Below are 26,832 nucleotides of genomic sequence, written 5' to 3'. Positions count from 1 at the left end.
TATATACTATACTACAACTAAACTGAAAATATACTCCCTGATAATGTGCACTATCATGTAGTATGCAGTATACAGACTGCGTGTGCGTGTTTCCCCCAGGTGTGGGCTTCGCCCTGTGTTACACCCCGGCCATCGCCACGGTGGGCTGCTACTTCAGCCACCGTAAGGCGCTGGCGTACGGCATCGCCATGTCGGGCAGCGGTATTGGCACCTTCCTCCTGGCCCCGGCCGTCCAGCTCCTCATCGACTATTACAGCTGGAGGGGCGCCCTCCTCATCCTCAGCGGCTTCGTGGCCAACCTGTGTGTGTGTGGCGCCCTGCTGCGACCCAACGCCAGCAGCCACAACACGGACATAGAAAGGCAGGGTAAGGAGCATTCCATGTGTGATTGGGGATTCCTTCCTTCCACAATTGTACCGTTGACAGAGAAATCTGTATTTTTCTTAAAAATTGTAACGACAAATGTAGAGGCGACAATGTCATCTTGTTTGTAGTCAATGAGTGATACGAGGGTGCTCAAGTGTAGTCGCTGTAAATCAGTTCACATCAACTGTGTTCTCTTCTGTCCTGCCAAAGAAAGCGTAGAATCGCTCATTTTTTGAAGTCCCTAGTGAGGAGAGCGGACAGTAGAAGGTGCCCATGAGAGGACAGACACATACAGACAGGGAGAGGCAGACAGACAGGTAGATGACGTGAACAGAGATGTGATGTGAAATGTCTTGTCTCCAGGTAACCAGTCCCTGGGAGAAAAACACCCTAAGGAAACGTCGCTCCTTAAGGATCCTACTATCCTTAAGGAGCCTTCGGTCGCCGCCTCGCCGACGTCTCCTCAGCGGCCTACAGGAGCTGACGTCACAGACCACACCCCCTCTTCCAGCTGCAAGCCAATCGGAGGGCGGCGTCTTAGTTCCTGCTTCCTGTCCAGCAGGGACTACAGGTTCCTGCTGCTGCCTGACTTCCTGTGTCTGGCCGTGTCCTTCCTGTTCCTGGCCAGCGGCTGCAGCCTGCCCTTTGTGTACCTGGTGCCCTACGCCCTGAACTCAGGGGTCAGCAGCCAGAACGCGGCCCTGCTCATGTCTACCCTGGGGGCCGTGGGCATCGTAGGAAACATCACCTTCGGATGGCTCACTGATAGAAGGTACCGTAGTGCTGTATAAAACGGCTGTAGTATGTATTATACTGCAGTATTACAGTCGGTGTATATAGTAGCCTGGCCCCCGTGGGCGTGGGATGGCTCAGTTGAAGAAGCTTCATTCCTGTTTTACTGTAGTGGTATGTATTACACTGTAGTATAATAAAAGGGATCATTCTGTTCCGCGATTCTGATTGGCCTCGAAGCTGATGTAAAATACTAATAATAATTTGTTCAATTATTACGCCGCCAATCTCAAAGTTTGCTAGTCTGCGTTGCTTGGCATCTATTTTGCTGTCTTGAGGAACTATATTGCTTGGCAGTTTTTTTTTTATCATATATATTATTAACTATATTTCATTATAAATATATATATATATATATTATATCACTATCATAAAAAAATATCGGTATGCATCTGTGTTCTTTTGTGAAATCTTGTAGAGTAACCGTTTCAGATTTCATATAATCGTTGTAAGGCACTCTGTGGCTTTTGCTAATCTATAGTGGGTCATATATAGTTTAGCCTCATGAGGGGGATGGCTTAATGACAGTAGGTACTTATTATAATGTAGTACTATATAAGCAATATATTAACGTGTGTGTGTGTGTGTTGCGTGCGTGCGTGTGTGTGTGTGTTTGTGCACACAGGTGTCTGAAGCCATATCGACGGGCGTGTTACACCTTTGCCGTGGGGATGGAAGGTGTGTGTTGTGTGTGTGTCCCCTTGCTGTGCACCTTCTCCAAGCTCCTCCCCTTCTCCGTCCTCTATGGGTACTTTGATGGGGCCTACGTGGCTCTCATCCCCGTGGTAACCAGCGACGTCGTCGGCCCTGCACACCTCTCCTCCGCTCTGGGCGTCGTCTACTTCCTGCACGCCTTCCCCTACCTGCTGAGTCCGCCCGTAGGAGGTAACACACACACACACACACACACACACAGTAACAAACACCAAATACACAGACACACACACACACACACACACTCAGACCGTACACAGAAACACACACAGTATAACACATTGTCACACACACACACTCACACACAAACACACTCACACAAACACAAACACACACACACACACACAAACAAACACACTCTCACACTCACAAACAAACACACTCTTACACAAACAGTAATACACACCATACACACACAATATATACACTCACACTGTATAACATATAGTAACACACTTTAATCGAAAGCAAAAGTTGTGCAGAACACTTGGGAATGCTGACCTTGGTAACCCTGTCAGTGGTGTCACCATAGCTATATCTGTGTTGGGAAATTAGTAGTGGTTGCATCACTCTTGCAGCTGTCAGCCTGCAGCCTGATTATGCAATACTAAGTAGACAAACAAGAACAGTGGTAGGTTATCCTGCCCGGGGCACTCATTAATAGTCTGTCAGCATCTCTACATCCCGAACAACCATTACTGGCTAGAAATAGCTGACAAGTTATCTAACTAGCCTCCATGGCAATCACACCATTTAGCCTACCTAGAAAACAAGCCAACTTGCCTCGAAAGCAACCAAGCTAACTAGCCTTGTTATCAACCAAGCTAGCTAGCCTCCATGGCAACTATCTAAATATCCTCCCTCAGTAACAGCCAAGCTATCTAGCCTCCCTTGCAATTAAGCTAACTAGCCTCTATGCCAGGAAAACTAATTAGCTTCTATCTACTCAATCCTACTCCACACCAGTTCTTGTGTATCCCCCCTTCACTGTAAAGCGTCTTTGAGTATCTAGAAAAGCGCTATATAAATTCAATCCATTATTATTATTATTATAATTATTATGTTTGAAGCGCCTGAGTGCTGACGAATAACCCTGGATGGCTAATAAAAAAGTAGCTACTAAAACCAATAGTAGCTATTAAAAACAGCTTCTTAACATCTGGCCAGTGTACCGGTCATTGATGCCTGACCTTTGACCCTGTGCTCCTCTTCTGCAGGATGGTTGGTCGACACGACAGGAAGCTACGCCGCCACCTTCTTCCTCAGTGGTACCGCCCTCCTGACCAGCTCATTTGTTCTCTCCACGATCGCCTGGATACGACACTGTCGGCGCCACACGTCATCGAAAGCGTCACCCATAGCAACCAAGGCTAACATCTCTAAGGACACAGAGCCCCTCCCACTTGGCCCAGCCAACAAATCAGACTGCTTCATTGTTTTTAACAAAGATGCTCAAGACGCGATGCCTACAGACAGCCAGGCAATAGCTTCCTAGCAGTGAATCACAGTGTGATGCTAGAGATGCTAAGCATTATGGCTGCATAGCAGTAGCTCATACTGTGATGCTAAAGATGATAGAGATGCAAAGCCTAGTTAATGGCAGTGGACCAAAGTACTAGCAATACCAAAGAGCATTCAAAGAGTAAGTGATCAAATACCTCAAAGGAAAAGTATGGCTGATCATATGTGACAGGGTGAATTCATGGAATTGGACTTCTACCATAATGGTCTTTGTGGTATTGGACTTAGAAATTTGACTTAACAACCTAATTGTAATGTACCCTTGCTTTGTTGCTAAGTGTGTCAGGACAGCAGGCCGGCTTAATGGGATATGAATCAAAAGTCACATTTGCGATTATTCCCTGCGCACAGTGAGCTTGTTAGATGATAAAGGCCCAGTAGACTTTGAACAACATCGAAATTGGTGTCATAGCACCCAGAAAATGACAGGTCTATGGCCAACTTGAAGCGCCACATTGGGCCTCCCATCCCCACAGCGTCACAAGGTACCTGTACAGTCAAATCGTCTCACAGGCCCCCTGGCCTTGTTCTCATCTCACAATGGAGCGCCTTGAATGCGCCGTGCTTTGACTGTGCTTCCGATAGAGGGACGTCTACTCCCGTTTGCATTTGCTTTGTCAAATCCCTCGTCAAAAGTCTTTACATTTCAATCTCAATTTCTTCGTTGTTCTAGTCATGTTCTGAAGATTCTCTCTCCGGTGACTATTAACTGACATATACAGCTGATAGAAATTAAGAGAAAGGATATGGGAAATTCAGTAGACCAGACATGCCTTCTCAGCCTACACTGCTGCCTGCAATTGGGTTACAATACCACATTAATGATTGTGTTAGGAATCCGCCCCCATACATTGCGTTGACTATAGTACCCTGGTAAATTCACTGTGTTCAACCGCTTATGCAAACACAGCAGTTCCAAAGTATATCTGTCCTCAAAGCCGATTTAAGAGTTACTGGTGGTGGACCGCGAACTACAGGCCAAGTATAGAAGAACAGAAATCGGAGGTCAATAAGGTAGTACCTGATAAATGTTACACAACTAATACCCTGAATGCTTCTAACTGTTGAAGGGCTATTCATCTTTCTATTCAAATTTGGGGACTGTTAAATATTATTCAATTTAATTTTTTCTTGTTCCATGTTTCAATGAGCTTTATTTTTGTCATTATTGTTGTTGGGCAAGTTTGATATATTTTTGTTGTTGTCCAAACCGAATCATTGTACTTGTGCCATAGGCTTAATTACTTTGTATTATCAGGGACCTGAATGTGATCATCTATATGTCTTGTCATGGTCCTAACACTTTACAAAAGATGTAATCTTATTCTCTTTAGGTTGAGGGGGATGTAGTTTTCCTTGTTGACCAGAAGAGGGAGACTGATATTCTTTGTAACCAAAGCATTTCTCTCAGTTTACTTGACAAACTGACTTCCTTCTAACTCAGGAACACGTTCTATTGGATAGAAATATCCAATCGAGAAATAATGAAAATAAAAAAAATATCTTACCATATTTTTGCTATCTTTTTCATCTCAAATCCAAAAACCGGATTTGAGATGAAAAATGTGAGATGTTAACTTTGTACTTTGAAGTAGTTAACAGTCGTAACTCCATTGTGCGATTAAACAACCTTTTGAAAAGGATAATTATCATTGTATAAAAATGCTGCTGATTACGGATACTTGATTTTGAATAAAGTACTAAAGTGTCACGTCACGTTTCCATAGCAACCGATTTTGGGTTCTACATAAACCAAATTAACAAGGGGGAAATCCTATGCCACACGAACGTTTTATAGAAAAGGAACCATTTTCTTTCGAATTCATTTGCGAGTTCGCTTTACCAATGATGTAAGTTGTATTGAGACTGGGCCAACTTACCGTTACATTATAAATGTTCACGCTAGCGCTAACCTTTCCTTTTAATACCCCAGGGGAAAACATGAACGCCTCAACATGTTTCGATTGGTAGTGGTTTTCACCTCTTGAAATTGATGTATTTTCATTTTGAAAGAAACAACACATGGAAGCAATGGAGAACGCCATCTCTCGTTCGGTTGTTTAGAACTGAAAATCCGGTTTCCAGGACAACGTGACGTTTTCACTTTAGTACTCCATTATGTTGGAATTAAACCCAAGCATGGTGGAATCACCATGTTCGAACCAAAAGTGTCTTGAACCTGTTGTTTTACAAGAAGGAAAGTTACTTCACCACTGCACCACCAAGACACTTGCTTAAGAGATGGCCGGATATTATAATTTAAATATTATTAATCACACAATGACTTTATGATGAAAACCACCAACATAAGAAGGACTTGAACCCTGGTCTCCCAACTGATTAATCATCAGATCCTAACACTGCACCAAAAGGACACTGACAGTATCCTACATGCTCAGATTTTATATTTGACATTTAAATCACACGACGACGTTATATTTTAAAAAAAAAACGCCAACGTAGGAAGGACTTTAACGCTGGTCTCCAGGCCAGCCCGTTAATCAGTAGGTCAAACCGCTGAACCACCACACACTAACTAAGCGATGTCGAAAATAATATTTGAATTCTTTGTCGAAATCTTGTGTGGTAATTTCTCACACACTGACAAAAACGCCTTTGCCTCCGTCAGCCAGTTCATCAAGTAACAATTATTACACTACCAATTCATCAGTGGGCAATAGGGTCAAACACCATTGTGGGCAAAAGATAGAGATGGATACATTAAACTTACATGACAATCCTCGAGATTGCAAATTTAAATTCCCATGACTTTATGTAAATAAATGAACCAACATTTGCGGGAGTCGAACCTGTGTCTCTGTGATTTATAACACAGCTTTCCCACCATGGCACCAGTACAGCATAAATTATCTGGTCCGAAGTTACTTAGAGACAGTCAATATTTTTGTTCATGCCAATGAAGCTCTTTGAATTTAACTGAATAAAGATAGAGGTTAGAGGAGCAATATTGTGGTTGAGTAAAATCATTGTAATAGCCATACAATAAACTATATCTAATATAATACTTTATGAAATTATGATGTCATACATTGTGTGTGTGTGTGTGTGTGTGTGTGTGTGTGTGTGTGTGTGTGTTTGTGCGTGTCTTGTGTGTTTGTATGTGTGTGTTATCTAACCTGCAGTATATGTGTGTGTGTTACTAACGTTCACTTTGTATGTGTGTGTTACTAATGTGCACTATTTGTATGTGTGTTCGTAGAAAACAATTTGGATTCAATTTTGTCATCATTGTTTTATACCTGCCTATACAGTAATACATTCATATTGAGGATAAGTTCACCACCTAATTTCTAAAACATCATACAGTCTAGCTATAGCTACTGTGGAGCAGAAGCTAAATGTTTTTGCTAGTAATACCCTTACTTTATCTACTCTATAACTGTCCAGATGCACTGAGGAAGCCCTCAGCTGCTGGAGAAGGGACATCTGATCTCCTGTCTTCACCGCTCTCTGAAGCATGTAAATTCAGCCAATAAATTGATATTTGTTTTATTTTCCCACACACATGATGCTTATATATTTGTTTTCACACAAACCTCAAGTCACTCTGGAGCCAACAGCAGACACACATCTCACTCTATCTCTACCGCACCCGATCCACCCATCTCTCTTTCTGCACCTCCATTCCACCCCAAATTATTTTGCACTAGGATGGACGACCACTGGGGCACCAAATGCTAATCTCGCCGAGAGCACCAAAACGGTCAGAGCCGGCCCTGCTACGATGCATGAGAGCTGACCATTGAGTCATCTCGCCTCCTTTGTTGCGAGTTGCGACCATAACCTCTTTCTACTGTTGAGTGACCAACACATGCTCAGGAAGCACTTTTAATTGTGATTCTCCTGTAGGTAAGATTCATAAGCTGTAAATAAAGGCTGAAGAGAGCAAGGTTATGAAAATAAGAAACCCCATAAAACCTCACCTCCCTCTCTGACAGGCATGATGACGATGATTGATGATTGATTGATTATTCCCTGATCCGTCTCGACCCCAATATCCTCTCTCGACACCTTTTAATTGTTTCACGGAAAGAATAACAGATTTTTTACATCGTCGTTTTTTTACGTCTCTGCTTGTATCGCATGCCTCACCTGAAGTTATCTGGCACCCCCGAGGGGAGGAAGGGGGCGTTTCTCACAGTAGAAAACCGCCTACAAAACTGTAGATGGGCTGTTAACCTTTTCCAATCATTATCATGGTTATTAATAAGGAGTTGCATGCTAAATGTATATTATATATAGTGTAGTGATAGTGTGGGGTGGGGGAGGGGGGAGGAAGGCTTGAGTGCAGGGTCCTGGCCACCCCTGGCCTCCCATCCTATCAGCTGCTTTTGTCACCGTTTTCCATGTTTTATTCATTCAAGTTGCATGAATGTTGCACTTTGGAGAGAGTATACTCCACTGAAACCAGCAGGTGTCTTCCCCGCCATCCTAAGATATTTGTAAGTCAGTTAAATGCCATTAAACAATTACAATAAGCTTCTTTGGTTCAAACATTTTCAACAGGGGGTGGTTTTCCCAAACCTACCGATTTTCTTTTGACTTTTCCTTTTAAACACACTTTCTCCTTACCGAACTTACATCTAATATCTGATGACTGACCTTTTCAACTCTTTAGTTTGGTCAATTCATGTTAAATCCAATGATGTCTTCCATTGGTTTCAACATGTGTTAAAAGGTCATCTTTCACCTCCAAAATATATTGATGGTAACATAGTTAATAAATACACAAATACATAATAAAATCAACAGGCTTAACACACATTATGACGTTCTTCGTTATTTTAAAATTATGATGGGCCAATGGGCGCGCGAGTGTGTGTGGGCGTGCGTGCGTATATGTGTGTGCCTTTGTTAATTAGTGTGTGTGCATGCGTGTGTGTTTGCGCGCGCGTATATTTGTGAGCGTGCGTGCGTGCTTTTGTGCGTGCGTGCGTGTGTGTGTGTGTGTTTGTGTAGGTGCGTCTATGCGTGCGTGTGTGTGGTGTGTGTGTGTGTGTGTGTGTGTGTGTGTGTGTGTGTGTGTGTGTGTGTGTGTGTGTGTGTGTGTGTGTGATTGTGTGTGTGTGTGTGTGTGTGTGTGTGTGTCCCAAATGGAGGGCGTGCAGTGCAGTCTATAAGAACAGGGTTTGGTTAATAGGTCGCTAATATGCATTAGCGTATTTATCTCATAGAACAGATGGCCGTCGTTACTCCGCTCTCCTCCAGTCAATCGAATCAGGAGATTGAATAAGGGGGCCGAGAAGCTGTCGGGACGGGACGCGGTGAGGGCGGGCCGCTCGTGTCGGCGGGATGGGCGTGGAGAACAGATCCTCGCTCGTCCCACCGGCCGCTCCTCTCACTTTCATGCACCTTCTCAGCTCCTAGGGTCGCGTCGGTCGGTACCGCAAGTCATTGGTCTGCTCCAGAACTAAAGTACTCCAGAACTTTAGTTGGCTACCCCAGAACTAAAGTAGGCTCACCACACAGTCCTCTAGAGGCTTCGCCACACACATAGTGCTCCTGGATCATTTCTGTTCAGCTGGACGTTATCCGTTTTAAGTGTCGCAGCTGCCTGGAGCGCAACAGCCAAGTCAACTGCGCTCCACCGTGGAAATCACTGGTGCTAACTGTTGAGTGTCCTGATGGAGACCGTGTTCCTGGCGCTGCTCCTGGGGGCGGTGAGTCCGCCTCACACCTGCTGCCACGCCGCACTACACGCATCATTTACAAACGCACTGAAACTTAAAATAATGTTTTTAACTAATTTGTTGTATCAGGGTTGTACATTCCTGTTTTGGTAACTTCGTCCCAGAAGCATTTTGAATCAAACGTATGAAAAATTTATCCAGCCCTTATTACGCATCGAGCGCCGCAGCCAGGGTCGGATGAGGGTTACGTTAGGGGGGTAAGGAAGGGTTAAGCTTTGAGTCTGGGTTGGGTTAATGTTAGGGTCGGGGTTGGGTTAAGGTTAGTGTCTGCTTTAGGTTTTTAGTGTTAGGTTAGGCTCTCGGTTTGGTGACTGTTAGGCTCTGGATTAAGTTATGATTAGGCTCTGGGATATGTTAAGTTTAGGCCCTCGGTTGAGTTAAGGTTAGGGTCTGGGTCAAGTTAAGGTAAGGCTCTGGGTTGGGTTAAGGTAAGGGTCTGGGTTAAGTTAAGGTTCTGGGTTGGGTTAAGGTTAAACTATGGGTTAAGTTAAGGGTTAGGGTTAGCCCCTCTGTTTAACCAGAGGGGCACAAAAAAAAGGCAAAGAATTATATTTAAAGATTATAAACTTTACTTTACTTTGAAATCATCAAACATTTAATCTTTACAAGAGTTTATAACTTCACCAGTCTGTATTTTTCTGTCAAACTATCTTAAATTGATGGAGCTTATGCACTAAATCATCAAAATCATATAAACATTTGTTTTGTACAAGCGTGCAAGAGAGGTAGGGACATAAAAAATAAAAAATACAGTACAGGGTAAAACATACAGTGTGTCCCTTTTCATCTTGTCTTCCCTCCTCCCCCCTACTTTCCTGCTCCCCTCCACTCCTCTGTCTGTTCAATCAAGGTATTCGCTATATGAGTCTATACCTTCCTCTATAGCCAGACTATGAGTCTATACCTTCCTCTATAGCCAGGCTATCAGTCTGTGCCTTTCTCTATAGCGATGAGTCTGTATCTTCCTCTATAGCTATGAGTCTGTATCTTCCTCTTTAGCTATGAGTCTGTGCCTTTCTCTATAGCGATGAGTCTGTATCTTCCTCTATAGCTATGAGTCTGTACCTTTCTCTATTGCCATGAGTCTGTACCTTTCTCTATAGCTATGAATCTGTACATTTCTCTATAGCTATGAGTCTGTACCTTTCTCTATTGCCATGAGTCTGTACCTTTCTCTATAGCTATGAGTCTGTACCTTTCTCTATAGCTATGAGTCTGTACATTTCTCTATTGCCATGAGTCTGTACCTTTCTCTATAGCTATGAGTCTGTACCTTTCTCTATAGCTATGAGTCTGTACCTTTCTCTATAGCTATGAGTGTGTACATTTCTCTATTGCTATGAGTCTGTAGCCTACCTTCCCCTATAGCCAGGCTTTGAATCTATACCTTTCTCTATAGCTATGAGTCTCCATCTTTCTCTATAGCCAGGCTATGAGTCTATACCTTCTTTTATAGCCAGACTATGAGTCTGTGCATTTCTCTATAGCTATGAGTGTGTACCTTCCTCTTCAGTGGGGGTTCTAGACACATTTTACTAGGGGGTCCAAGGTGGGGCCAGTGTTTAACCAGAGGGGCACAAAAAAAGGTAAAAAATTATATTTAAAGAATATAAACTTTACTTTACTTTGAAATCATCAAACATTTAATCTGTACAAGAGTTTATAACTTCACCAGTCTGTATTTTTCAGTCAAACTATCTTAAATTGATGGAGCTTATGCACTAAATCATCAAAATCATATAAACATTTGTTTTTTACAAGCGTGCAAGAGAGGTAGGGACATTAAAAAAAAAAAAATACAGTACAGGGTAAAACATACAGTGTGTACGACGACATGTCTACAGGGGCACTGGCCCCCGTAGACCGCCGTGTAGATTGTTCTATGCTATGAGTCTTTACCTTTCGATGAGTCTGCACCTTTCTCTATAGCTATGAGTCTGTACCTTCCTCTATAGCCAGTCTACGAGTCTATACCTTCCTCTATAACCAGGCTATGAGTCTGTACCTTCCTCTATAACCAGGCTATGAGTCTGTACCTTCCTCTATAACCAGGCTATGAGTCTGTACCTTTCTCTATAGCTATGAGTCTGTACCTTCCTTTATAGCTATGAGTCTGTACCTTCCTCTATAGCCAGTCTACGAGTCTATACCTTCCTCTATAACCAGGCTATGAGTCTGTACCTTCCTCTATAACCAGGCTATGAGTCTGTACCTTTCTCTATAGCTATGAGTCTGTACCTTTCTCTATAGCTATGAGTCTGTACCTTCCTCTATAGCCAGTCTATGAGTCTGTACCTTCCTCTATAACCAGGCTATAAGTCTATACCTTTCTCCCTAGATATGAGTCTGTACATTTCTCTATAGCCAGGCTATGAGTCAACGCCCCCCCCTGTTTGCAATGCTTCACTAGAACCGGCCGTAGCTTTCCCCGCTTTTCTAAGGGGATGTCAGACTCAGCGCACACAGCCACAAAGCCCTGAATAAATTCTCGTCTCCAATCTGGGGATGCGCTTGCACTAGTAATGGTGGTCAGAGGAGGCTTGCTCTGGCTACCAGGCTGCTTTGCCTTGTTCTTCACATGGGGCTTCAGCCTTTAAGTGATCCTCACACATATTTGTACAGTCCAATCAATAGTATGTTGACAGAATTTGCAAAACAGTTTACCCCCAACTCATAAAAGTCCCGGTATTGATCTGCTCTGAATTTAGGAGTAAGGGTCGAATTCTTTAGTTTTTAATTGCGCTCTTTGACACGTTTCTATCAAAACACTCAGATCGAAAATGATTGCTGTATTTATGCCTACTCATCTGTAATTCTAAAATTGTTTAATCATTATGGGTACTACAATGATCAGGCCTACATTTGATTATCCTTTTTTTTTATCGATTTCCACCAAAATATGGAAAATTTGCAAATTCTGCAATGCTCCATGTTCTACAGTGGATTCATTCTAGTACTAAATTTTTGCAATTCCGTCTGCAATTTCCACGTCGCAGAAATCATAGGGCAACTGTATATACAAATATATATCAACCGTACTGTATATACTAATTATAGGGCACTGATGATTGGTCTGTCGGTTGGCAGGTGGGAGCTTCAGCCAATCAGGCGGCGTGTCCTTCTGGTCAGCTGACCACGGATGGGGTCTGCTGCCTTGAATGTCTACCTGGAGAAGGAGTCACCAAACCCTGCGGAGCAACGCAGACCGTCTGCTCCCCCTGCCTAGACAGTACTGTACTATACACACTATATACTACACACACACACACACACACACACACACACACACAATTCTCCCCCTGCATAGACAGTACTGTACTATACACACTATATACTACACACACACACACACACACACACACAATGCTCCCCCTGCATAGACAGTACTGTACTATACACACTATATACTACACACACACACACACACACACACACACACACACACACACACACACACACACACACAGACACACACAATGCTCCCCCTGCATAGACAGTACTGTACTATACACACTATATACTACACACTACACACATACAAACACACACACACAATTCTCCCCCTGCATAGACAGTACTGTACTATACACACTATATACTACACGCTACACACACACACACACACACACACACACACACACACACACACACACACACACACACACACACAATTCTCCCTGCATACACAGTACTGTACTATACACACTATATACTACATGCTACACACACACACACACACACACAATGCTCCTCCTGCATAGACAGTACTCTACTATACACACTATATGCTACACACACACACACACACACACACACACACACAATGCTCCCCCTGCATAGACAGTACTTTACTATACACACTATATACTACACACTCCAAACACAAACACACACATACACACACACACACACAAACACACAAACACACACACACACACACACGCACAAACACACACATTCTGATCTCCGTGCATGTGTAGGTTTTAAATGCTGACCATTATTAAGTTGTTACGGTTCTCCTCTGTATTATTAATAATAAATAGATATAGATGTATATAGATGTATTATACGTGATATCTTATACATTATATTTTATGTATCATATATATTATATGTGATACATTAAACATATATTCTCAATGCTCCTTATCCTAATAGCTCTGAGAGCAATAGCAGTTGTCATAATAGGAGCACTTTGTAGCAGGATGTACTAGGAAATGATCACTATGTAGCAGAGTGACTTGGTAGGATGTCATTATGTAGCAGGATGTACTAGGAAATTATCACTATGTAGCAGAGTGACTTGGTAGGATGTCATTATGTTGCAGGATGTACTAGGAGATGATCACTATGTAGCAGAGTGACTTGGTAGGATAACATTATGTAGCATGATGTACTAAGAAATGATCACTATGTAGCAGAGTGACTTGGTATGATAACATTATGTAGCAGGATATGTACTAGGAGATCAGTATGTAGCATGAGATATGCTAGGAGATCCCTTTGTAGCAGGGTCTACTAGGGGATCACTATGTTGCAGGGTGTATAAGGGGATCTCTATGTAGCAGAGTGACTATGTAGGAGATCACTATGTAGAAGGGTGGACTAGGTGATATCTAGGTAGCAGGGTGTACTAGTTGATCACTATGTAGCAGGGTGCATTAGGTGATCACAATGTAGCAGGGTGTACTAGTTGATCACTATGTAGCAGGGTGCATTAGGTGATCACGATGTAGCAGGGTGTATTAGGAGATCACTTTGGAGCAGAGTGCGTTGTCAGTAAGTCTCGAGGGGTTAGGGGGCCACTTAATCTTTGACCTCAGCGGCAGCAGGAAGCACTCATTATTTGCCATCCTAACCCGGAGAAGGAGCTGTTTTGTTTGTTTTGAACCATAAATATAACTTATAACAAATACACACAAAAACATTGCTTTTCAAAAACACTTACCAATTGCCAATTGTTTTTCGTTTGACATGATTTTAGGGTTATTACACTTAGCGCTTGAAAGCGTCAACCGCTTATTCCCCAAGCGGAGGTTGATATATAAACAATCGCATTAAGAGACGTACGCATCAAATCTCATATGGCACATCTTCAATACGTGCATTGTGTTCTTATTCCGCACGCAACGCATTACATGATCGATCACCCTGCTACTACACTATACACCTAGCCTGGCTATTGCCAGACCAAGCTCAATTCTAGATTGCATGTTGGTCTGGTGAGGCTGCTGTCATTCTCTTCAGCACAAGAGGTGTGATCAACGGGCCTAGTTCAACTGACTCTGTACGCAATTGGCTGCTTGCCGTCGCTTCCCTGTCGTCAATGTGTTAAACCAGCCAATAGCGCGCCAGGGGGAAAAGCCAGCTTGGTGATTGGCTCCCGCAAAAAAAAACGATCGGAAGCATGAAGAAATGTATTGCTCCTCTCCGTTCTGCCGGCGATTTCAAATCGCTGGCAGCGGGGGGTACCCAGTCTACTATACACCATCACACAGCCCATAACGTATCCACGGTGCTTGTCGTCCACCCAGGTGAGACGTTCTCAGAGGGGCGGAGCCACACGGAACGCTGCCAGCCGTGCACGCGCTGCACCGGCCAGCAGCGCATGAAGTCGCCGTGCACGGACTCCAACGATGCGGTGTGCGTGTGCGACTACGGCTTCTACCTGAGCCAGCAGTCCAACCGCTGCGAGCCGTGCACGCGGTGCCCCGAGGGCGAGGGCCTGCTGTACAGCTGCGACTACGACCGCGACACGGTGTGCGAGTCCTGCAGCGTGGACAACTACTCGGACCAGGAGAGCTCCACGGAGCCCTGCCTGCCCTGCACCCTGTGCGACGAGGACGGCGAAGAGGAGATCCAGCCCTGCAACCAGACCAGGGACACCGTGTGTCAAGGTGAGAGGGCGGGCGGGCGTGCAAGTGTGCGGGGGTTGCAATGCGTGTGTTAGTCGTGCACGTAGGACACACACACACACACACGTGCTCGTGCTCGTACCTGCTAGCATGCAGCCGAGACAATCATACACATAGACACACACACACACACACGTAAACACACACGCAAACACATGCACATGCACACACATGCACACAAACACACCAACACACACACACACACAAACACACATACACACACACACATATGCACACACACACACACACACACACACACACAAACATACATACACACATATGCACACACACACACACACACACACACACAAACATACATACACACACACACACACACACACACACACACACACACACACACACACACACACACACACACACACACACACACCACCCGCCTCGGGCACTCAGTCAGAGAAACATAACACCCCACACTCCACCCTTAACAAAGTCTGTAACACACCTACAGACTGAACCCAGCTACAGACTATATCTGTGTATTATCTATGTACCAAGTGGTAGCATCTCAATTGAAAATAAAATAAAAGAGGGCCTAAAATAGTTCCGTGCGGTACCCCATATGCAATGACTGCAGAAGAAGAGGAATTTGTTAGAATGCAGAGGGTGGTGATCTCTCCTACTAATATTCACCCTGTTTGTGTGTCCCCCCCAACACTAGAGAACATTGATATTCACAAGTTCATCTGGGGAGAACATTAGGGTCAAAAGAGTTAGAGTGCGTCATCCACAAGACAAGTTGTCTCACTGTGCTTCCAGAAGGTCATTTCTAAGACTAGGTTTCTAGCCCGTGGCCACAGAGCCATCAGCCTACATTCCCCCTGAAGGTCTGACCTGATCAGGGAGATTGGCTTTACCATGAAACAACACGTCTATTGATGAATGTTAGCATCCAGAACCCCAAAACTGGTGACTTACAAATCGGCTTTTGTTGTGCCATCTTCCTGTTTGATGCAGCAGCCACAGCCACAACCCTCAACCCTCACTCAGCTACCCTCAGCCACTTAGCTAACCTCAACCAGATAGCACAACCACTTAGCTAACCTTAATCACTCAGTTACAACAGTCAGTTATCTAAACTCAACCAGGTCAGGTAACCTCAGCCACTTATTTTATCTGAAACAGTGTGTTTGTGTGTGTGTGTGTGGGTGTGTGTGTGTGTGTGTGGGGGGGGGGGGGGTTGTGTGTGTGTGTGTGTGTGTGTGTGTGTGTGTGTGTGTGCATTTGTGTGTGGGTGTAGTTCGCAGAAATGCTGCAACCCAAGAAGACGTTTCCAGATTAAACCGGATGTTTCTACAAATAGGAGAAGCGTTTGCCTATGTTAATGATACTGGATTATAAATTAGCTCTCCCCTTCCTAGCTGTCTCATAACTCTCACTCGCTCCTTCCCGCAGGGCCGGCCGCTAAATGGGAAGTTTAATTTGTTGTGTCTCGTCCTCTTGCAACAAAGAACACGTTGAATTAAAACGTTTCTGCAGGACTACGATGAAAGCGCAAGATAAGCATGTACATAGAGATGATACAGATATAAGCTATTCATAATAATAATAATAATAATAATTTTATTTGAAGCGCTTTCCTCGGCACTCCAGGAGTACAGAGGACAGAGGTACACAAAAGTCATTAGAAGGAAACAAAATTAAGAAAGAGAGAAATAAATTGTAATAACAAAAGACATAGTAATTGGCATCAGGTGGAATAGGCAGTTCTGAACAGATGTGATTTGAAAAGGGGAAAATAATCTATGTTTCTGAGTTTGGGTGGAAATGCATTCCAGAGACGGAGAGCAGAGCGGCTGAATGCTCTCTGCCCCATGGTGGTGAGACGGGCAGAGGGGACAGACAGGTGTACGGAGGAAGAGGATCTGAGGGGGCGGGAGGGAGCGGGTACGTGGACGAGGTCGGACAGATATGGGGCAGCGAGGTTGTGGATGGCCTTAAATGTTAACAGGAGGACCTTGAATTTGATACGGAACTGAACCGGGAGCCAGTGGAGCTGCTGGAGGACGGGGGTGATGTGGTGGATGGATGGGGTTCGTGTTATAAGGCGGGCAGCTGAATTCTGGACTGATTGATTTTGCACCAATGAGTAGAACCTCGGTTTTACTGCTATTTAATTTGAGGAGGTTGAGAGTGAACCAGTTTTTTATTTCAGACATGCAATTAGTGAGGGAGGTGGGCGGAAGAGTGGACGAGGGTTTAGTGGTGAGGTAGAGCTGGGTGTCGACAGTGGAAGTGAATGTTAAATTTGTGGAAGATAATGCCGAGGGGAAGGAGGTAGATGATGAAGAGGAGGGGTCCCAGGACAGAGCCCTGGGGCACCCCTGAAGTGACGGAGGAGGGGATGGAATTAAAGGACTTCAGTTGGATAAACTGAGTGCGGCCAGATAGGTATGATTTGAACCAGTCAAACGGATTGTGTCAAAGGCTGAACTCAGGTCGAGGAGGATGAGGATGGTGAGGAGTCCAGAATCAGCTGCCATTAGGAGGTTTTCTGTTATTTTGATGAGTGCTGTTTCAGTGCTATGGAGTAAGCGGAAATAGCCGCGGTTTTGAGGGTTGTAGGGACAGTTCCAGTGGTGAGAGAGGAGTGGATGATGGCAGAAATGAGGGGGGCCAGAGAAGGGAGGCAGGCTTTACCTAGTTGTGTGGGGAGGGGGTCCAGTTGACAAGTGGATGGTTTGGATTACAGGATGAGTTCTGTGATTTCTGAGAGAGTGGGGAGCTTGAAGGAGGAGAGTGAGAGTTGGGATGGGTGAATGTCTGTTGAGATGCTGAGGTGAGGGATTAATCCAAGATGCTGGAGGATATTGTTGAGTAGGGAGAACAGTGACTTGGAGTTGTCTTTATTGGCAGTGGTTATACTGGAGTAGTAGTGGGTTTTAGTGCTGGCAATGGAGTCCTTGTAGTGTAAGATGCGATTATTTAAGGTTGGCAACTCAAGTTGCCGACCTTTGGCTTTCATCAGACGACGGTCAGGGGTTAACCAAGTGGCCGAGACAGAGGAAGAAACAGATCTGTTTTTTAACGGAGCAAGAGAATAAGAATATTGTGGAGTCGAGTGTTGTAATGAGAGACCAGATCATCAGGGGTGGATGTCAGGGAGGCGGAAAGAGTGGATACTTGAAGTGAGAGTGGTAGGGTTAATGTTCTTTATATTCCGGAATGAAATGAGGCGTGGTGTTTTAAAGACGGAGAGAGTGAGTTTCACGGTGAATGACCGGAGAAAATGGTCAGTTATGGGGTGTTCATCAGCTGTAAGTTCAAAAGGGGTGACACCAGAGCATCAGATTCAGTCTAGAATGTGTCCTTTGGAGTGTGTGGGAATAGTGGCATGTTGCTGGCATCCAAGACTATCTAAACAGGAAGTCTTTGAGCAGCAGATTGATATTGTCCATATGGACGTTTAAATCATTCAGCAGTATTATGTTTGGGGAGAGAGAGGATAGATGGGTGAGAAAAGAAGCAAAATCAATCAAAAAGTCACTATTTGGTTTAGGGGGACTGTAGACAGTAGCAGTGAGTTTATAAACAGATAAAGGTAAGGTAACAGATAAAAAACTAAACATGGTGTATTGTTAAGAGTTTGCATCAGGTTTAGAGAGACCGTTATCAGGTAGAGAGAGGCCAGAAGCAGGTAGAGAGAGAGACTAGAAGGAGAGAACAGACTACAGTCAATAACGAAAACGTAAAGGAGAAGGTGATCCGTGTAGATCTATCGACATTTAGGAGATCAATAGAAGATAGGAGAGGAGTAGAGAGATTGAAATGGATGATTAGGCATCTCCGAGAGATAGAGAGACAGGCCAAAGAGAGACAGGCCAAAGAAAGACATGACATAGAGAGACAGTACAAAAAGAGACAGGGAATAGAAAGACAGGAAATAGAGACACCGGCCAAAGAGAGACAGGCCATAGAAAGACAGGACATAGAGAGACAGATCATAGAGTGACAGGCAAAATAAAGAAAGGGCCTAGAGAGAAAGAACATGACAGACTGGACAGACGGACAAGATAAACCTTATAGACATTGGAGTGGGCATTCCTTAAAGTGTCCAGATCATTAGATCATCAGGATGTGTGCAGTCAGATCCACAGACCTCCTCTGTTTGCTAAACAGCTTGGCTTTGTCCGACCCGCCTCTTGCTACCATCAGCCTGGCGACCACAACCCCCCCCCCGCGCTGAGCCTGGGGATGAACACTGAGTCTGGGTGGACCCCATGTCCTTCCAGAGGTGATTTGGCCGGGGGGGTTGCATGCCTCTGGTTCTGGTTGTAGAAGCTCTGCATATCAATCTTCTGATCTCCTGGAAGCATGTCAGCAATCTGCCATTTAGGGGAATGTCAGAGAGCCGCCACAGAGGGTCTTGTGTTCTACTAGAGATAAGAGGGGGTATACTGGAGTAGTGGACCAGTGTACTGGGAGTACTGGCAGTACTGTCATATATATTCATGTATATGTTCCCTATGCAACGGTCGCCATGCTATGTGAGCTGGGCATTGTGGGGTTGCCCCGGAAACGGGGCCTCTGAGTTCCGTAGTCGTAGGTGTCTGAGATCATCACGACGTCATGACATCGAAACGCCTCAACATCCCAAAACACCACTACATCATAACATCACTACATGACATCATAACACCCTACATCAAATCATGACATAAATACATCTCTACATCGTAACAACACAAAATCATCATTACATCTCTATAAAACAGCATGATTACGTTATAAATCATTGCATCATAACATCGTACCATATCGGCCGCACAACATCACGAAATCACGACATAACAGCACGTCAACATGTACAGGTAGCTGTTACCAACTGATATGGTATGAACAACAAAGATACAGCCTAAGTCTGCAGATATAGACTCAGTCTAAAGCTAGAGACAGAACAGATGGAGGGAGAGAGACAGAGGGAACAGAGAGACATGTGGGAGAGAGACAACTGAGAACAGAGAGAGAGATGAAGGGATAGAGAGCAGATGCTGAGAAATGGTAGCATCAATAAGAGATGAAATTTCTACTGCGACCTCTACCACACACACACACACACACACACACACACACACACACACACACACACACACACACGCAAACACACACAAAACAAAAAGAATACTAGTCACAGCAAAGAAAGATGAGAATATTGGGGGAGGGAGAGAAATTGATAACTAACTAGCCCATCCCTAGGTAATATGGAAGAGACAGACTGAGTGGTTAAAGAGACAGTGAAAAAAAACGTAAGAAACTTTCCATGATACAGAATAAAGGTTTGATCTAAACCAACCATCCATCGCTATTAGGAATCCCCAATCCCCACCCCACCATCCATCGCTACCCCCAATCCCCACAGAACAATAATTAATTCCAGGCGAAGACACGCATAGTTGTCAACACTTCATGCTCGAGGAGCTGGCGATGTGCCTGCAAACATACAGCCGGAGAGCCGGAGCTTTATGTTACCTCGTTCCCAGGCGTTCCCATCCCACGACGTAACGCCTGGAACAAGGTGCCTCAAACACACGGCATTGGCGAGAGAGGGGGCGGGACTTCTGATCAAAGGAAGTGGCATCCGTTTCAGTTACATGGGTTCAGTGGCGGGGGTTGAGAGAGAGGGCGGGACTACTGATCAAAGGAAGTGGCATCCGTTTCAGTTACATGGGTTCAGTGGCCGGGGTGAACAGAGAGGGCGGGACTTCTGATAAAGGGGTTTCCGGTATTTGTAAAGAAATACCTTATTGTTCCTGTCATGTTCTCGTTCTCCTCTCGGAGGTGACTCTGAACTGGCGTATGTGAGACTGGGATGTGATTGTAAGTAATATATATATGTTTATATATATATATACAAATTTTTCATTCAGTGTGTCATCATAAACATTCCCAAGTTGATTTGGAAATCTTGGCTTCTAGCCGGACAAAAATTCCCAATGTGGGATTTAATGACCAGCCTCAGATACACAGACACACACACACACACACACCCACACACCTGCCAACACCTGGGAGGAAGAACCTGCACGATGCTGCCCCTCCCAACACATGCACACACACACACACACACACACACACACACACACACACACACACACACACACACAAAACTACACCTACAGACACACACAGACACTTACTTACACTCTTAAATACACACACATACACACACACACACGCACACTACCTTACAGTCTTTAACACAATCACACAGAAATATATACACACACACACACACACACACGTAAAGAAAGATGGAAGGAGAATGGACATGGAGGGCATGGATGAGGGGAACAATAGTCTGTCTACAAAAGAAGGAAGAGGGTCTAGTTTCCAGAGGGGGGGCAGACAAAGATGGCCTGTGTGTCAGGGTGTCTGATGTCACCAATCAGAGATGGAGAGGAGAGGAGAGTGTGGAGGAGGAGAAAGGAGAGAGGAGAGAGAACAGGACTGGAGAGGAGCTAGGCAGGGGAGGAGAGGAGGGCGTGGAGGGGGAGAAAGGAGAGAGGAGAAAGGACAGGACTGGAGAGGAGAGGGCAGAGGAGGAGGGGGGGGGGAAGAGAAGGGGAGGGGAGGGGAGGAATCGAAAAGAGAGGAGGGGAGAGGAGGAGGAGAAGGGAGAGCAAAGGAGGGGAGGAGGGGAGAGGAGGGGGGAGAGGTAAGAGGAGAGGAAATTCAATTTTTATTTAATAAAAAGCACTATAGACACTAGCTAACACCCTAGACACTATTGAACACCCTAGACACTAATAAACACCGGTACATTTTCTAAACATTGTCTAGTTTACAGTATGAGAACGTTGTTTACACATGCAGAGGACAGATTCGTCCCTTTGACAGAGTGTCAGTGCGCGCCATCGTCCAAGATGTCTTCACCATAATTCCCCTAACGTTAAGTTGCTAACTGAGTCGACGACTTAGACATCCGTGGATACTGTTGCATGGTAAATTAAATTGCCGGGTGGCCCAGCTGTGTTATCCGTGTTCGAAACGATCTAAAAATAACCTTTTGAGCGTGTTGATCGTTGATGTAACGTTATTAACGTTCCTGTTCGCATTAGCTTGATGACTTGCATGAGACGCTTGTCATCGTAGTTAGCTAGATCGGTATTAAAATGTCATATCCATGAATCAGGTCTCTACTGGATTACTGTTTCCGATGTTTCCCCTGAGATGAGTGGGCAAAGCGATATGAGTTTGAACATTGTTAGAAATATTTGGGATTATTTAAGTACAGAATTTCAGAAAGAGTATAACAAAGGTCTAATTATTTTTGTTTGTTACAGTGTATGTTTAAGTTGATATGTTACATATCATACCTTTACAGAGTGTTATTTAAATGAAGACCTCCCATTTAAGAAAGTGAGTTTTAAAGCAGACCGCCCCTTTAAGAGAGTGTTACTTAAATGCAGAGGGAAGGCTTCCCCTTTAAGGGAGTAGATAGCATCTTGCACTTAGAGGACAAGAAACTCGACACCTACTTCAACCTAAGAGGCTGACTGGTAAAACATTAAGAAGATCAATACATATACACTTTATGGATTCACCAATATGTTCCTCCGTTTGATAAATACTTATAGGTACTTATAGGGTTGGACATGGGTTATTATGTACTTACTGCGCCCTCAGATATGTCTTACAATATACACACCGTAACCTCTCCCTCATAATAAACCTATCCCTGTAATAACCCTGAACCCAGTCTGCACTATAGGAGACTGTGGTTTTATTGGGGAGCTCCCAATAAAAGCATGACCAGTAGTAGACTGTGGGGAAGCTGCCCCAGTATAACCTTATGAGTAATTATGGTTCTACTGGGCTGCTCAGAGTGTCCACCACTAGTAGACTGGTTGTACTGGGCAGCTCCCAGTGTCCACTAGTACCGGACTGGTTGAACTGGGCAGCTCCCAGTAGTAGAATGATTGTATTGGGCTGCTCCCAGTGTCGACCATTACCAGACGGTTTGTACTGGGCAGCTTCCAGTGTCCACCAGTAATATACTGGCTCTCCTTGGCTGCTCAGAGTGGCCACCAGTAGTGACCTGGTTGTACTGGGCAGCTCCCAGGGCCACCAGTAGAAGCCTCTGCTTAGTCAACCAGTATAAGGCTAACTGTAACGACTGTTTCCTCTGCAGGCACGAACCCGGAGACGGCTACGCCCCCGCCCACCATCACGTACTCGGACCCCCCGGCGTCATCGGACTACGTGGATCCGGCTGGCCCCCCTCCCTCAGAGGAGCCCAACCCCACGGAGAGGCCGGGGTCCGTCTACAAGGGCCTGCACTACAAGCTCATCCCCATCTACTGCTCCATCCTGGCCGCCGTGGTGTTGGGCCTGCTGGCCTTCGTCATCTTCAAGAGGTGAGCCAGACTGGGTGGCCGCGCCCGTTCTGCCAGTGATTTGAGTTCGCCTCGAAGAAGGGTCTGGAGAAGAGCAACACATTTCTCTCTAGTTTCGATACGTTTTTGCGTAGCCAATCAGCGAGCTGGCTTTTCCCCCTGGCGCACTATTGGCTGGTTTAACACAATGAGGACAGGGAAGCGACGGCAAGCAGCCAATTGCATACAGAGTCAGTTGAACTAGGCCCGTTGATCACGCCTCTTGTGCTAAAGAAAATGACAGCAGCTTCCCCAGACCAAGCAATAGCCAGGCTAGAGGTGAGCACCATCGGACCCGAACCCTGACCTTTAACCCCTGACCTTTGACCCTGAACCCTCCAGCCCTAAACTGTCACCCTGTACTCTAACCTCTAACCCACTAACGCCTATCCCTGACTCTGGCCTTAACCCTAACACCAATAATCTCAGTAAGCCCAGTGTATGTACTGTAACTGTGGTTCGGACGCTTTTATTGACGTATAGCTTGTAGTTAATTAGCATGCGAGCAGTACAGCCAGCCCGGCCAGTTGGATGAGTTAGCTGCTTCTGTTGAAATGTTCTAACAGGATCAAGCTGTTTGGAAACGGACCTAGTTACAAGTGTTAACACGCAGGAATGCAGAGGAGACCACACTTCCCTGGAGGGTGACGTCAAACGAGGACATTTCGACACAGACCAGAACCTCTGCTTGTTAAACTCTGATTCCTATTCTTACGATGGTTGACATTCTGCTTGAAATAATACCTGTTTTGTGACACTGCAGAGCCTCCATATGTCAGCTGAACAGTGAAGCATGTCGGGTTGCCAGTAGGTCAACTGATTAGAATCTCAGGAAAAACAACATGAATATTTTATTTGATGTTTCTTATTAATGAAGTCATCTGCCACTTCCCCCGGACACCATAGATACACACACTCAGACACACAAAAAGCATACACAAACACTCTATGCGGTAATTACTGTAGCAATGTGAATATTAAAGTAAAGAAAAGACAAATATTATAGTAAGATATTTTACTTTGACAAACATTACTGTCATGTAACTACTTAGAAAAGATAAATACAGAGCTTCTGCCAACTCTCCCAATGGTGAATCACTCCCTTGGTCTTTGTCTTTGCTTCTAGGTATGCCAAGCGTTCATAGTATTTCTAGGTTTTCATTAATCATTACTGAACTAGGTCTGAACCTGTCTCTATGTCCTGATTGAAGTCATTCCCTGGAACTTGGTTGCTTTCTGTGCAGGATTCCTTTGTAAAATAGATATTTGATATCAACGGGAGTAACTCATAACAAAAGATTATAAAAGATAAACACAAATGATGGCCATACCATTGTATTGGCTTCATGTTAGACATACAGCTAGCATAAACCTTACCGTATACTTAACCTCAATCAACTCCATACTAGCCCTATAAGATACACATAGCTTTCTGTGTGGATTTGTAGATTCCTGCTGTGTAATACTTGCACAAGTGCAATGGCAAATAAATATGCTACGATACTTAAACCTCACACAAACCCTTAACCTACTCTATAACCAACCCCAACCCTATATGCCTTACCCTTAACCCTACCCTATACTCAATCATATATGCACATACCTATGAAGGCACATGTCATTTTGTGTAACCTATATAACAGCTGTTTGTGTTTAGACAGTATGATATACATGCATACTGTATATTCATGCATACATGTATGTGTGTGTGTGTGTGTGTTTCCTGTAGGTGGAACAGCTGTAAGCAGAACAAGCAGGGGAACAGCTGTCCGTCAGGGCAGGGCGCGGTGCAGCAGGCCAGCCCGTCTCCCGAGGGGGAGAAGATGCACAGCGACAGTGGGATCTCCGTGGACAGCCAGAGCCTCCAGGAAGGACACAGCACGTCACAAACAGGCACGGCAATGCACAGCGCATACGCCCACACACACGTTCCAAACATGCGCACATGCACAAATGCACATCACACACAGATACTCCCACGCACACACACACACGTACACGTCCACACACACACGTCACACAGACACACAGACACAGACACACAGACACACACACACACACACACACACACACACACACACACTCTCTAGTTGTTCCTACTGACAATATTATACTTTTCATGATTTTCGTTAGCATTGAAGAATTATTCCATGAGATTACTATCCCCTGTTTTCTCTCCTTTTCCTCTGAAACTCTGATTAATCCTTAAATCATAAGTCACACTGGGTCAGAACCAATCCTCTAGCAATAAACCCTATTGTTTAACCTGTAACCCTACACATCCACTGAAAATTCCATTTCTAAACTATATATTTTGTAGTTTCTGCCTTCAGCGTCACGGCTGCTTACTGTTTATATCATGCGTACCAAGAAACCTGTTATTCATCCAATATAAGTCTCATCATCTGCGCACTGCACCATTGCGTCCAATTTCTTGCGTAGATCTATATCGTTATCTAGTAGCTGAATGTTCAAATGTTTACTTAGCTCTGTTCTTGCACTATGTTTAATCGGTGAGTACATTGAGAGCCAAGACAAATACATGACTCAGATTCCTTGAATGTTTGTTTACAGACACACTCGGGCCAACAAAGCGGGTGACTGACTGTAGAGCATTCACACGTTGTTAGCAGACCATGTGCATTGCCTCAGGAAAGCTGATTTTATTATTGTTTCTCTCACTTGCTCGTGTAACGCCATGTGACTCAATGGGACTCCACGTGACTAAATATAAATACATAAGTAGTCGAAACGGCCCGAAATTCATTTAAGCTTAATAAATACAAACAACCCTATAAATACTACATGCATCCATAGTGTTCCTTCACTGGACACCTGAAGGTAGACGGAAAAGAGGACGACCCAAGACCTCCTGGTTTCGCACAGCAGAGGAAGAAATGTAATCTATGAACCTGACACGGGGAGACGTCCGGAAAACAGCCCGGAACCGACCAGAGCGGAGGACCTTCGTTGCTGCCCCATATGCCAGGAGGCATAGCGGACAGTAAGTAACACACGGCGTTGACTGAGGTCTTTCTTGTTCCAGTGGTGACGGTGGACGAGGACCCTTGCCTGCTGGTCCCCCTGCAGACCCGCGAGGAGCTGGAGGTGCTGGAGACCCTGCTCCTGGGCGGGGGCCCCGGCCTGGAGCTCCTGGACGGGGGTCCGGGGCTGGGGGAGGGCGAGTGGAGCCGCCTGGCCGCCCTGCTGGGATACTCCCCGGACCAGATCGAGGGGCTCCGCCGACGCCAGCAGCCCGTGCGGGCGCTGCTCGGGGACTGGGCAGGGCGGGAGGGGGCGGGCCGCGACCTGCTGTGCTCGGCGCTGAACACGATGAACCGCCCGGACCTGGCGGAGAAGCTACTGCCCGCGGCGCCCAAACCCAGCGGCGCCAAGTCCAACGCCACGTCGGTGGTGTGA

General features: G+C 45.0%; 2 protein-coding genes across 3 annotated transcripts in view; both read left to right on the top strand.

Annotated features, from left to right (window-relative positions):
* Positions 1 to 5,016, top strand: part of LOC307090171 (monocarboxylate transporter 12-B-like) — a 10,765-nt gene extending 5,749 nt beyond the window's left edge. For both annotated transcript variants that reach the window (XM_079756745.1, XM_079756746.1), the window contains exons 5-8: positions 100 to 366; positions 730 to 1,138; positions 1,784 to 2,043; positions 3,090 to 5,016. In XM_079756745.1, the coding sequence (XP_079612871.1) occupies positions 100 to 366; positions 730 to 1,138; positions 1,784 to 2,043; positions 3,090 to 3,367 (1,214 nt within the window). In that variant the 3' untranslated portion in view covers positions 3,368 to 5,016. The remainder of the gene's footprint in view (positions 1 to 99; positions 367 to 729; positions 1,139 to 1,783; positions 2,044 to 3,089) is intronic.
* LOC307090213 (tumor necrosis factor receptor superfamily member 16-like) lies at positions 3,827 to 26,832 on the top strand (the record flags this gene model as incomplete). Its single annotated transcript, XM_079756787.1, has 8 exons — positions 3,827 to 3,878; positions 8,623 to 8,791; positions 9,032 to 9,074; positions 12,192 to 12,333; positions 14,639 to 15,001; positions 23,169 to 23,394; positions 25,142 to 25,305; positions 26,459 to 26,832. The coding sequence occupies 8 exons, from the start codon at positions 3,827 to 3,829 to the stop codon at positions 26,830 to 26,832; spliced, it is 1,533 nt and encodes a 510-aa protein (XP_079612913.1).

The sequence above is a fragment of the Pollachius pollachius genome, assembly GCF_949987615.1.
Source record: "Pollachius pollachius genome assembly, chromosome: 19".
Taxonomy (NCBI): Eukaryota; Metazoa; Chordata; class Actinopteri; order Gadiformes; family Gadidae; genus Pollachius; species Pollachius pollachius.
The sequence above is the reverse complement of the archived record's forward strand: the minus strand, read 5'-3'. Positions and strand labels throughout refer to the sequence as shown.